Below are 13,487 nucleotides of genomic sequence, written 5' to 3'. Positions count from 1 at the left end.
TCAAATTCATAAAGGCTGTATAAATTTTAAGGATAACATATAATTATACCATAAAGTATGTCTATTTTTTTCATTTTTAGCTCACCTGAGCTGAAAGCTCAAGTGAGCTATTCTGATCACATTTTGTCTGTCGTCCGTCTGTCCGTCCGTCCGTCTGTCCGTCCGTCTGTCCGTAAACTTTTCACATTTTCAACATCTTCTCAAGAACTACTGGGCCAATTTCAACCAAACTTGGCACAAATCATCCTTAGGCAAAGGGGATTCAAAGTTGTGAAAATTAAGGGCCACACCCGTTTTCAAGGGGAGAAAATGAGAAATTAATGAAAAATTTCGAGAAATTTTCGAAAATCTTCTTCTCAAGAACCAGAAAACCAGGAAAGCTGAAACTTGTGTGGAAGCATCCTCAGGTAGTGTAGATTCAAAGTTGTGAAATTCATGACCCCCGGGGGTAGGGTGGGGCCACAATGGGGGGTCGAAGTTTTACATAGGAATATATAGAGTAAATCTTTAAAAATCTTCTTCTCAGAAACTAAACAGCCAGGAAAGCTGAAACTTGTGTGGAAGCATCCTCAGGTAGTTTAGATTCAAAGTTGTGAAAATCATGACCCCCGGGTGTAGGGTGGGGCCACAATGGGGGGTCGAAGTTTTACATAGGAATATATAGAGTAAATCTTTAAAAATCTTCTTCTCAGAAACTAAACAGCCAGGAAAGCTGAAACTTGTGTGGAAGCATCCTCAGGTAGTGTAGATTCAAAGTTGTGAAAATCATGACCCCCGGGGGTAGGGTGGGGCCACAATGGGGGGTCGAAGTTTTACATAGGAATATATAGAGTAAATCTTTAAAAATCTTCTTCTCAGAAACTAATCGGCCAGGAAAGCTGAAACTTGTGTGGAAGCATCCTCAGGTAGTGTAGATTCAAAGTTGTGAAAATCATGACCCCCGGGTGTAGGGTGGGGCCACAATGGGGGGTCGAAGTTTTACATAGGAATATATAGAATAAATCTTAAAAATCTTCTTCTCAGATATTAATCGGCCAGGAAAGCTGAAACTTGTGTGGAAGCATCCTCAGGTAGTGTAGATTCAAAGATGTGAAAATCATGACCCCCGGGGGTAGGGTGCAGCCACAATGGGGGGTCGAAGTTTTACATAGGAATATATAGAGTAAATCTTTAAAAATCTTCTTCTCAGAAACTAAACAGCCAGGAAAGCTGAAACTTGTGTGGAAGCATCCTCAGGTAGTGTAGATTCAAAGTTGTGAAAATCATGACCCCCGGGGGTAGGGTGGGGCCACAACGGGGGGTCGAAGTTTTACATAGGAATATATAGAGTAAATCTTTAAAAATCTTCTTCTCAGAAACTAAACAGCCAGGAAAGCTGAAACTTGTGTGGAAGCATCCTCAGGTAGTGTAGATTCAAAGTTGTGAAATTCATGACCCCCGGGTGTAGGGTGGGGCCACAATGGGGGGTCGAAGTTTTACATAGGAATATATAGAATAAATCTTAAAAATCTTCTTCTCAGAAACTAATCAGCCAGGAAAGCTGAAACTTGTGTGGAAGCATCCTCAGGTAGTGTAGATTCAAAGTTGTGAAAATCATAACCCCTGGGGTTAGGTTGGGGCCACAATGGGGGGTCGAAGTTTTACAAAGGAATATATAGAGTAAATCTTTAAAAATCTTCTTCTCAGAAACTAAACAGCCAGGAAAACTGAAACTTGTGTGGAAGCATCCTCAAGTAGTGTAGATTCAAAGTTGTGAAAATCATGACCACCGGGGGTAGGGTGGGGCCACAATGGGGGGTCGAAGTTTTACATAGGAATATATAGAATAAATCTTTAAAAATCTTCTTCTCAGAAACTAAACAGCCAGGAAAGCTGAAACTTTTGTGAAAGCATCCTCAGGTAGTGTAGATTCAAAGTTGTGAAAATCATGACCCCCGGGTGTAGGGTGGGGCCACAATGGGGGGTCGAAATTTTACATAGGAATATATAGAGTAAATCTTTAAAAATCTTCTTCTCAGAAACTAAACAGCCAGGAAAGCTGAAACTTGTGTGGAAGCATCCTCAAGTAGTGTAGATTCAAAGTTGTGAATATCATGACCCCCGGGGGTAGGGTGGGGCCACAATGGGGGGTCGAAGTTTTACATAGGAATATATAGAATAAATCTTTAAAAATCTTCTTCTCAGAAACTAATCAGCCAGGAAAGCTGAAACTTGTGTGGAAGCATCCTCAGGTAGTGTAGATTCAAAGTTGTGAAAATCATAACCCCGGGGGTTAGGTTGGGGCCACAATGGGGGGTCGATGTTTTACATAGGAATATATAGAGTAAATCTTTAAAAATCTTCTTCTCAGAAACTAAACAGCCAGGAAAGCTGAAACTTGTGTGGAAGCATCCTCAAGTCGTGTAGATTCAAAGTTGTGAAAATCATGACCCCCGGGGGTAGGGTGAGGCCACATGGGGGGGGGGTGTTAAAGTTTTACATAGGAATAAAGAGTAAATCTTTAAAAATCTTCTTCTCAGAAACTAATCAGCAAGACGATTCTTTATAATTGTTAAGACTTTGGCTCCAGGACAATTCTTCGGCCTCACAAGAAGGTTCAGAGTTTGATGTAGCTAAATATCCCATATATAAACAATTGTAAAGGATCTTTTTGAGAACTGCAATACTCAACATGTGATATGACTATAAAATTGAAGCAGGCAGCTATTTTTTCATTAGAATCTTTTTGTATTACTGTTTTGGGTTATTGCCCTTGATTTATTGATTCTTGATTATTTTAATTAATGCATCCACTGTTAACCAATTAATGTGATGATTATTTTTATACAATAATAAATATTCAGTGTATATAAGTTGTTCTGCATTAGTAGTTTTGGGTTAGGCTGGATTAGTTTGTTTATTTTTGATTTCTAATTTTTAGATACTATAAATTATTTTAGGCTGGCACATATATAGGGACAGTGTCTATTGCATTGCAACGAGCGACTGTTTGGGGTTAAACTTAATCAGGTGCGGAGAGATTGTGGGTGTTGACATCCCTGCTCTCTCTAATCTTCGTGTTTTTCTAACCAACGATACAGAATGTGCGGTCATTTCTGCCATGTATCGCATTAATACAAGTGTGCGGTCATACCTGCTTGTATTGTTGGTGGTTGCGGCGGAGCACTAGTGTATAGTCATCCCTGCTGGTGTTCTGGCCTTTCTAGCGCAAGTGTGCGGCACTCCCTGCGTTAGGTTGAGCTGTTGACGCAAGTGTGAGGTCATCCATGCTTGCGTTATCTCTGCTTGCATTAACGTTGGAACATGTTGAGTTGCGTAGGTGTGCGGTCATCCCTGCCTGCATAACGTTGAGTCCCTATATATGTGCAGGAGCGGTGATTAAAGTCTGCTCTTGTAAATATTTTCAGCAATCAGGGCTATCCGAGTTCCAAGGGGGATAAATGGATTTTATTTATACAGGTTCTACATGTATTAATGTACATTGTCCAGATTGTATTATGACTCCATTAAGCTGACTTTATCATACCTATTGTTCCTCAGGTGAGCGATGTGGCCCATGGGCCTCTTGTTTTTATATTGAGTTTGATAATTTAAATCGTCAAACTAATCAATATCAACAATTTTTTAAAGTACTTTTTTCCGCTTACTGGGATCACTTTACACAAATCTTAATGACTTACACTATCCACTCAGGAAATATCTACTTTTCCAGTCCAGTTTATATGACCACGTACATGTTCCAATTGCAACTTCTCGGGCCTTTCCGGTAGGCTTCGAAAGTGTTTTTCCGAGCCTGCTGGAAAGGCCCGAGATTGCGATTGGTTACATGTATATATCTAGTAGCAACTATAAGAGATACTTTTGATAGCCATGCATGTACATGATCAAACTAACTGGGTTAAAAACGTATTCTTCTTTATACATTATTTAGATATAAAGTGTAAACTGTCCCTATAGAGTTATTCAAGTCCGTTAATTAAAATATGGTTCTCGATGCTACTGAATACACAATGACATGAAATAAGAGAGCTTTATGATGTTTGCCATTTTTAGAGTGCATTGATCTCCTTAAGAAGAAGAGCTGTCAAATTTTATAAAGAAATAGAAATATATTCATATTTTAAAGATTACGTATTTATATATTTTTCTTTACTATTAACAAATGTAATAGTTTAAAGCTATAAAATCCATACCTAAAAATTTAGGGTTGATCTAATGTGTACTTTGTTGACTATCCAGCCGTCTTAAGTTTTAATTAGCGATTTCATTAACTTGATCCACAGGGTGGTGATCGGTGCCCCTCTGGACACGTTGTCAAATGCAGAGGGTTACTCAAAGACAGGGAACATTTACCTGTGTCCAATACGGCTCGACAAGAACCGGTCTGACGTCACAGAATGTTCGGAGTTGAATCTCCCGGATGTTGGTAAAATAGGTAAGTTAACAACTGTACACTTTACCTGATTCTTAAGATGGTCGTGGCCATTTTTAGACTAGATTGATCTCCTTAGAACACGAAGAAGAGTTCTTTTTGAAAATATAGGAAAATACCCAAATTTAAAGGGTAAAAAAAAATGGACTAATTCTTTACTAAGCAAACGTTAAAAGCTGAACATACCTTTTCTTAATTTTTGTAGATATAACTGACCATCCAGCCTCTTTAAATCACCTGAATGTTAAAATCGATACACAGACGCTTGTATTTAATAGTGCGCTAATTTTACTATCGTAGATAAATGTACAGAACGAAACAAGCGACCTCAAATTTCCGAAATACATGTATTGGTAGAATATGTCAATGAACTCCTTATATGTACTTTTCCAACATAGTCCTTTGTTAACTAATGGTAATATTATAAAGTCAACGTTATTTCACATTCCATTTCTTTACATTCTACCTAGAGTCCGTAAAATTAACAATTGTAGACTTTTCCTGGTCCCAATATTTTACAAGTTTTGGCAAAACAAGTAAACCAATGACTCGAACATTTTACGCCTCATAATTTTTTGGATTTTGGTAGAATACTGTGGTTTCATCAGTATTCATTGTAAACTTATTTTCATAGACTTTGTTGTTACGTTGATCCACGAAATTAAATGATCATTGAGGTACAATTTTAACTAACATGTTGTATTGATATGATCATTGGCCACGAATTTACGTTACTCTGAAACTGTGGTTGTAACTTTATTAACGAAAATTGATACCCACGATTATTAATGGAGTTACAATGCAAATATAAGCCAGCAATCTTTCGCTGGTCCTTACAACTGTATGATATAAAAGCCCGCCCTTCTACATCTTCCGGATATATCAATATTTCTAAACAATCCGTGGTCTTTGCATGTTTCTACCAGATTTTTCTTTTAGAGAAATCAATAATTCAAAACTATTAATGTCCCCATGCATTGCTATGGAAGCGTATTAGTGCCACATATACACTTCACATTTTTTTATTTTCTACACTTTAAAGTGTAAATTTGACACTTTAATCTGTAAATTTTACACTTTAATCTGTAAAATTCACACTTAAATCTGTAAAATTTACACTTTAAAGTGTAAAATTCACACTTTAAAGTGTAGAATTCACACTTTAATCTGTAAAATTCACACTTTAAAGTGTAAAATTTACACTTTAATCTGTAAATTTTACACTTTAATCTGTAAAATTCACACTTTAATCTGTAAAATTTACACTTTAATCTGTGAAATTCACACTTTAATCTGTAAAATTCACACTTTAATCTGTAAATTTTACACTCTAATATGTAAAATTCACACTTTAATCTGTAAAATTCCCACTTTAAAGTGTAAAATTCACACTTTAATCTGTAAATTTTACACTTTAATCTGTAAAATTCACACTTTAATTTGTAAAATTCATACTTTAAAGTGTAAAATTCACACTTTAATCTGTACATTTTACACTTTAATCTGTAAATTTTACACTTTAATCTGTAAAATTCACACTTTAATCTGTAAAATTCACACATTAAAGTGTAAAATTCACACATTAAATTGTAAAATTCACACTTTAAAGTGTACAATTTACACTTTAATCTGTAAAACTCACACTTTAATCTGTAAATTTTATACTTTAATCTGTAAAATTCACACTTTGAAGTGTAAAATTCACACTTTAAAGTATAAAATTCACACTTTAATCTGTAAAATTCACACTTTAAAGTGTAAAATTTACACTTTAATCTGTAAAATTTACACTTTAATCTGTAAAATTCACACTTTAATCTGTAAAATTCACATATTTTAATCTGTGTTAAATTTACACACTTCCCTGTAAAATTGGCTCATATATACACATACATTGGAGAGTATTTATCATTTCCGATGATTTGATCGAAGCATTATGGACTGAAATATTTTAATTAGTAAATATTTCAAACTTTGTCTTAAATACAGTGACATCATTACACAGTGATATTTAAAAAAAAAACGTGGATTTTTCAAATAGATATAAGTGGTTTTATGCCTCGGCTTTTTTCCACACTTTTTATGAGGATTCTACAATAAAAATAACTAATAGTGTTGAATTACTGATAATTTAAAGAATATACATTATGTATCATTCTGTCTAAACCTCGATTTAGCATAAATACGTTCAGTACTTTGAGTTGTGTACGTACTACAAAAACCTGATTTAATAAAATTGTACTGTATACAAATGAATGAAATTGATGCTTTAAACTAGTAAAAAAGTCATGTATACATTTACAGGCTTGAAGACTGTGTTTTGCATAAAAGTGAACAAAAAGTCAAAACCCCCAAAAATTGTTACAGATAATTCTACATTTTATGTTGTGGCCACAATATAATTATGTGGTGGCCGGATGGCCGTCAGATAAATTAGTGGTGATCGCTAGTCCATTAAATTATCACTTTTTTCAGTTTTTGTGAAAATTTTAATCCGATTGAAAGAGACGAGAGAAACGGCTTGCATTATGAAAAGTCCTTAGCGTTGAACATTTTTTGCCATGTGACATTGATACATTTTGTCTAAGAGAATTTAATCATAACTGCTTCAGTTTTTGAAAAATTGAATACTGTTAATGAGAACTCATTTCTCGATTGCAGTGTTTATTATTAAAGCAAGATCAGATGTCGGACATTTAATTAAAACAGCCATGTGGTGTTGACATAGTATTTTACAGATTAATGTGTGATTTTTACAGTTATATGTGTAAAATTTCCAGATTAAAGTGTAAAATTTACACTTAAAAGTGTAAATTTTACACTTTAAAGTATAAATTTTACAGATTAAAGTGTGAATTTTACACTTTAAAGTGTAAAATTTACAGATTAAAGTGTGAATTTTACACTTTAAAGTGTGAATTATACAGATTAAAGTGTAAAATTTACAGATTAAAGTGTGAATTTTACAGATTAAAGTGTGAATTTTACAGATTTAAGTGTGAATTTTACAGATTAAAGTGTAAAATTTACAGTTTAAAGTGTGAATTTTACAGATTTAAGTATGAATTTTACAGATTAAAGTGTAAAATTTACAGATTAAAGTGTAAAATTTACAGATTAAAGTGTGAATTTTACAGATTTAAGTGTGAATTTTACACTTTAAAGTGTGAATTTTATACTTTAAAGTGTGAATTTTAGAGATTAAAGTGTAAAATTTACAGATTAAAGTGTGAATTTTACACTTTAAAGTATGAATTTTACACTTTAAAGTGTGAATTTTACAGATTAAAGTGTAAAATTTACAGATTAAAGTGAAAAATTTACAGATTAAAGTGTGAATTTTACAGATTAAAGTGTGAATTTTACACTTTAAAGTGTGAATTTTACAGATTTAAGTGTGAAATATACAGATTTAAATGTGAATTTTACAGATTAAAGTGTGAATTTTACAGATTAAAGTGTAAAATTTACAGATTAGAGTGTGAGTTTTACACTCTAAAGTGTGAATTTTACAGATTAAAGTGTAAAAGTTACAGATTAAAGTGTAAAATTTACAGATTAAAGTGTAAATTTACACTTTAAAGTGTAGAAAATAAAAAAATTTGAAGTGTATATGTGGCACTAATACGCTTCCGTACATTGCAGACAATCCACAAACAATAATCTTTATTTGCTTAGGCAAGACCGAATATTTATTGATTTAGTTTGTCGTTAATGTAGCAAAGCAATGCTAAAAAATGAGTACTTTATATATATGCTTCTCTAGCAAATGAAAGTCAGAATCTTTAAGCTTTTAGAAAATATGATAAAAACACAGTTATTTAAAAATTGCTTTCAATGGCCTAGTCGTACATGTATAGTCCGCTTAGAAGGAAGAAAATAAATCGGTTGTAATATATTTCCCTGCAGACAGTATTCTTGGCATGTAATAGTGACAATATATACCCTGTAAATCTTCAAAACCGTGCCAAGGCACTAAATGACACGACAAGAAACCGCCATCTGCTCAAAGTGTCTCTATATAACATTTGATGATCTATATTATAAGAGTATTAATTGTAAAAAAAACCAAAAACACTTCAGTTAAAAGACAAGATGAAGTGATATGGTTTTATCGATTCTTGATACACAAAGGATTGTTTCCTTTTTTCTAATAGGTGACCTAGTTTATAACAACATATTGGTTTAGTTTTTTAAAGGTTCACTTAGTTTATAACAGCGAAACCATTTCATAACTCAATGTTATGTGTTACTACAATGGTATATTATACTCATGCATAATATACAAAATTCATTCAACATCAATAAAATGACTGGATCTAGAGGAAACTCGGTGAGTGTGAGCATCAAGATTTGAAAGGATAGCATGTATATAGGGTACACGAACCCCCCCCCCCCCCAAACAACCGACCAAACAACAACCCCCCTCCCCATCCACCCCCGAAAATATTTGGTAGTAAATGTATATAAGATATTAGGAGGCTAGAATTTGAAGGTCGCGGCCATTTTTCGTCTAAACTAATCTCTTTCGGAAGAAGAACTCCGTATAAGATGTAATAGAATTTTCGATTTCTGTCTCCATTTTTCTTTATTACTTGTGATGATTTCTAAACTTACAAAGGTTGAGCTGGTGACTGATCTATGGACCATCTATAGTACTCTCATTGCAGAAGGCACTGCCATGCCTATCTATAGTACTCTTATTGCAGAAGGCGCTGCCATACCTATCTATAGTACTCTTATTGCAGAAGGCACTGCCATGTCTATCTATAGTACTCTTATTGCAGAAGGCGCTGCCATGCCTATCTATAGTACTCTTATTGCAGAAGGCGCTGCCATGCCTACATGTATCTATAGTACTCTTATTGCAGAAGGCACTGCCATGCCTATCTATAGTATTCTTATTGCAGAAGGCACTGCCATGCCTATCTATAGTACTCTTATTGCAGAAGGCACTCCCATGTCTATCTATAGTACTCTTATTGCAGAAGGCGCTGCCATGCCTATCTATAGTACTCTTATTGCAGAAGGCACTGCCATGTCTATCTATAGTACTCTTATTGCAGAAGGCGCTGACATGCCTATACTAACTGTTCAAATAATTATAGTAGATATATTTTAAGGTTAAATTGTTTAGTCTTAAAAACCCTAGTATTAACAACCGAAAAATGGGGAGGGGGGGGGGGGGCGGTAGAATCCTGGTCCCTCCTCCCCCCCCCCCCCCCAAAAAAAATCCTAGTTGTTCACGCTTACATTAACGTCTTTATTTTGAAATATAGTGTTTTAAAATTAATTAAAGCCTTCATCATATAAATAAATTTATCTTTATATTCGTATTTCCGTTTAAACCACTTAACTTTCCGCTCACAAACAAAATCGATTTGAATAAAGTACTTCATTGTCACATTTTATATAATGCACATGTCTGTAATAAGCAAATATACGCATGCATGTGTATATATAGTCTCTAAACCACATCAATAGAAGGAGGAAAATCGCCGTGATTATAACAAGTCCTTGTTATTTGTATATATTTATCAATTCAGCTTTAACATGTCTAACTTGTCCGGATAGGTGTAGCTCAATACACGATCCTCAAAAGAAAGACCATAGATTCTTACATGTAGGACTGCTTATGATAAATCCAAACATATGCTTTTATCTTTTCTTGTTTCAATAGGTGTTATTGTTAAAGCTTGATAACTATGTCGCCAAGCTTAAGATAACAACCTTTGAGACACAATATTTGCTAATGATATGGTAGATATAAAGTACGTAAAACAAAGTCATTACACTGTAGAATTGCTTTGGAACCACCCCTTCAAACAATCCCGAAATCTTTCTATCAACTAATTTGACGCGAACATTCACATTCACATTCTTGGAACGTCAAAGACAACGTATGTTACAGGATTTTTTTGACATTCCTTCAGCATCTGTTCATTAGTTATTATTTTACTAGACGGCGATATTTCTTGCTCCCTGTATCTAGCTTTGCATCTTCCCAAGTCAAGGGTTTCTGATCCGCTCCGCTCTACATGAACATTTATGTAAAGGGGAGCGGATCAATCAAAAACCGTTGACTTTGGAAGATGCTATCTTTTTTGAATGCATTGGCTGTTTATGTTTTTTTTTTTATATTTCCATTTTTTATTCTTCCTTCTTTCATTTGAAGTGTCCGATGATTCCATGTTTGGCTCAAGTGTGATGGTGCTAGAAGAAACAACAGTCGTGAGTACAACTTGTAAAACGTGTACATATTATAGTTCCTTTATTAAAAAACGAGGAAGAACAGTTTGAAAGAAAGACACACATAAGACGTCGCACACTTATTGCTGTCATTTCATCAAGTTATATCGTGTTTCGCTGTTTGTGAATTCCCTAGCAAAACATATTTTTATCAAATCAAGCTTATTTACGACATTTTAAAAGTATGTCTCTGAAGTATCCACCATCTTAAGTGTTTTCATTCCCTTCTGTTTTGTCGAGTAAATTTTCTAACTGCGAACATAAGTCTTTATTTTCCAGTGCTTTATAAAAAACCAAAATGCAACAAGGTTAAAATTGAAAAAAAGAAATCCAGATGATCATTAAAATGATATGCATTACCTGAAATTGTTAATGATATTTGTGCATGAGTTTGAACTTTTTAAATAATTGAAATAGTCTTAATTTTCATGGATTAAGATTGACTTCAGTTTAACCGTGAAAAAAGATAAAACATTACTGCTATGATTGTTCTTGGTATATTTCACAAACACAATTAAAAGATGCCAAATTATCTATGTTTTACATTTACTAGATTTTTTAAACCACATCTATTTCAGGTTTGCGCACCTGGATATAAAAACGCGTTTAAAACCAACTATACTTCCGGCGCATGCGTGTACTTTAAAAACGAGAACCCTTCAGATATTTCCAGTTTCCTGATCCGGATCCCAGCAAGTGATACATATTCCTTTTCTATGTCTATGTTCGGATTTTCCACCACAGCTGGAATTGTACGTTTGTGTTTTTATTTAAGGTACAAGATCCTTTTTTACAGAAAAGATCAACAAATACGGAACTTAGTTTTAACCTCTACGATCTAACAAAAGAATTCAATCCTGGCAAAAAAAAATGTTTCAATAACAGTGTTTTTTTTTTTATATACATGGACACCTTAATTGACATATGTGACAAGATTTTTTTCTTTAAGGAAATCTATGAAAAAGATATTTTTTTAACCATCAAGAGTTGTCTTTCTTTCCAGTTGGAGATTGTACCTTAGCTTTGTTGCAATTTATCTCAAACATCACGTTTCTTAAAAACTAGGGGGAAAATCCCCTTCACTCAATACAAAGAAAGATAATCATTCCCAAAAATATTGATAACTATCGGACACAGATATTAATTCACGTTCTTCTTTATTATTAATAGAACAAAACGTTTCCTTATACGATTGGTGGACCAAACAGCGGATGGCAAGGTAAGTTTCAAAGCATTATGCTAGTCGGTTGAATCGACAGAAACAATGGTAAAAAAAACTTTTAAAAATCTTTAAAAACAGATACATTAAAAACTGCAGAAAATAATGCATTAGAAGTATATTTTACTATCTTTTTTCATTAATCTAATTTGATTTTAAGGCGGAAAACATTATTCGTTTAATTCTCTCTGAACTTATATACTTCTCTATCAAAATGTTTATGTTCATCATTGATTTTTAAAAGTATTATGTGTATAAGTATATGTAATTTGAAATAGACCATTAACATTGTAAACAATGTGCTTGAATCACCTCTCTTTTTTCATGAAGTCTCATTAAGTTAATAGTTGTTTACGTTTGTAGAGAAATCTGATTTCCTAATTAAAAGTACCACTTGTAATTGATACATGCATTTGAATGCAAAAAGCTACAAGAGCCTGCGTGTTTTAGATAGTCCTGTACTAAAATGCATGCAATCAGATTTTGTTTTGACTATGTGTAGGATGCCAATTGATTTTAAGTTCTAGTAGTCAAATAACATGTAAAGTGAAAACAAGTTAATTTCAAACAGTCTCCGATAGTTATCCTAAAACAGAATCGGCAAGCAATGATAGTTAGAATTTTGAATTTTCTTAAAATGACGCTTTTAAAGCAGTAAACAATCTCTTATTTGATCTTAATTGTGATTTATTTTGAATAAAATTAGTAATTTTTTTAAACGGTTGAACATATTCTTGTAAGTATGTATTTTACATCCAGAAAAAATAGGCGGGTATTCTGCAAAACAACTTTTATGTACATGCAAGATCATTGTCCATCTGTTAATGGTACTTGTTAATCCGTACATGTATTTTGGTCTCACGTGGAAATAGGCGAAGCAGGTATGTAGGTGCTTTCTCTGGTGTTTGGTTTAAGTTACAGCATATTTTTTTGTTTTATTTAATATCATTTTGGTTCATTGGTACCGTTGCTTTTTTGGGTATTTTCTGAACATTATATCAATTCAAGTACGCGCCGCGCGGTTGTTACGTAAGATGCACGGGAGGAAATATGACAATTATAAATCTTTTCGTCATACATTTGTTTGTATCTATTCTGAACCATCATATTTTTGATAACATCAACAATATCTCAAATTTCACATCGTCTGATATCATGCATGGTCAGAGTCCCACGGTTAATTACGCTTGGTTTCCTTTTCCCATCACGGCGATTGATAATAAACCGTTGGTATATCGAAAATCGCATTCATGAATAACAGCTGATCATCAACATACATGATAAACATCCGACTTTAGTTAATGTTATCATAACAGTTATTTTATTCTGTCCCAGGTTCTCATTTCCGGCCTTTGTTAATGATTTTTTTCATAAATGCAAAACTTCTCAGTGAAAAATAATCTATATGAAACCGACATTAAGGTTCAAAGTTTCATTATTGGTATTTTTCTTGTTTTTTCTCTTAAATAAAAAAAAAAAAAACAACTGACCTTTTTATACTTGCGGAGTTTTTTCAAACACCTTGCAGAATTGTTTAATATTATTGTCTTTTTTTGCAAAAGAAAAGAAAAGGGACGTTCAAAACAA

General features: G+C 33.5%; 1 protein-coding gene across 2 annotated transcripts in view; it reads left to right on the top strand.

Moving 5' to 3' along the window:
- LOC128163069 (integrin alpha-4-like) overlaps positions 1-13,487 on the top strand; it is a 31,293-nt gene that overhangs the window by 2,704 nt on the left and 15,102 nt on the right. Inside the window, exons 2-5 of one of the 2 annotated variants that reach the window (XM_052826532.1) lie at positions 4,284-4,435; positions 10,608-10,663; positions 11,260-11,456; positions 11,852-11,900. In XM_052826532.1, the coding sequence (XP_052682492.1) occupies positions 4,284-4,435; positions 10,608-10,663; positions 11,260-11,456; positions 11,852-11,900 (454 nt within the window). The remainder of the gene's footprint in view (positions 1-4,283; positions 4,436-10,607; positions 10,664-11,259; positions 11,457-11,851; positions 11,901-13,487) is intronic. The other variant, XM_052826533.1, reaches the window with a different exon arrangement.

Source organism: Crassostrea angulata, chromosome 9 (genome assembly GCF_025612915.1).
Source record: "Crassostrea angulata isolate pt1a10 chromosome 9, ASM2561291v2, whole genome shotgun sequence".
NCBI lineage: Eukaryota > Metazoa > Mollusca > Bivalvia > Ostreida > Ostreidae > Magallana > Magallana angulata.
This window is presented reverse-complemented; position numbering and strand designations above follow the sequence as displayed.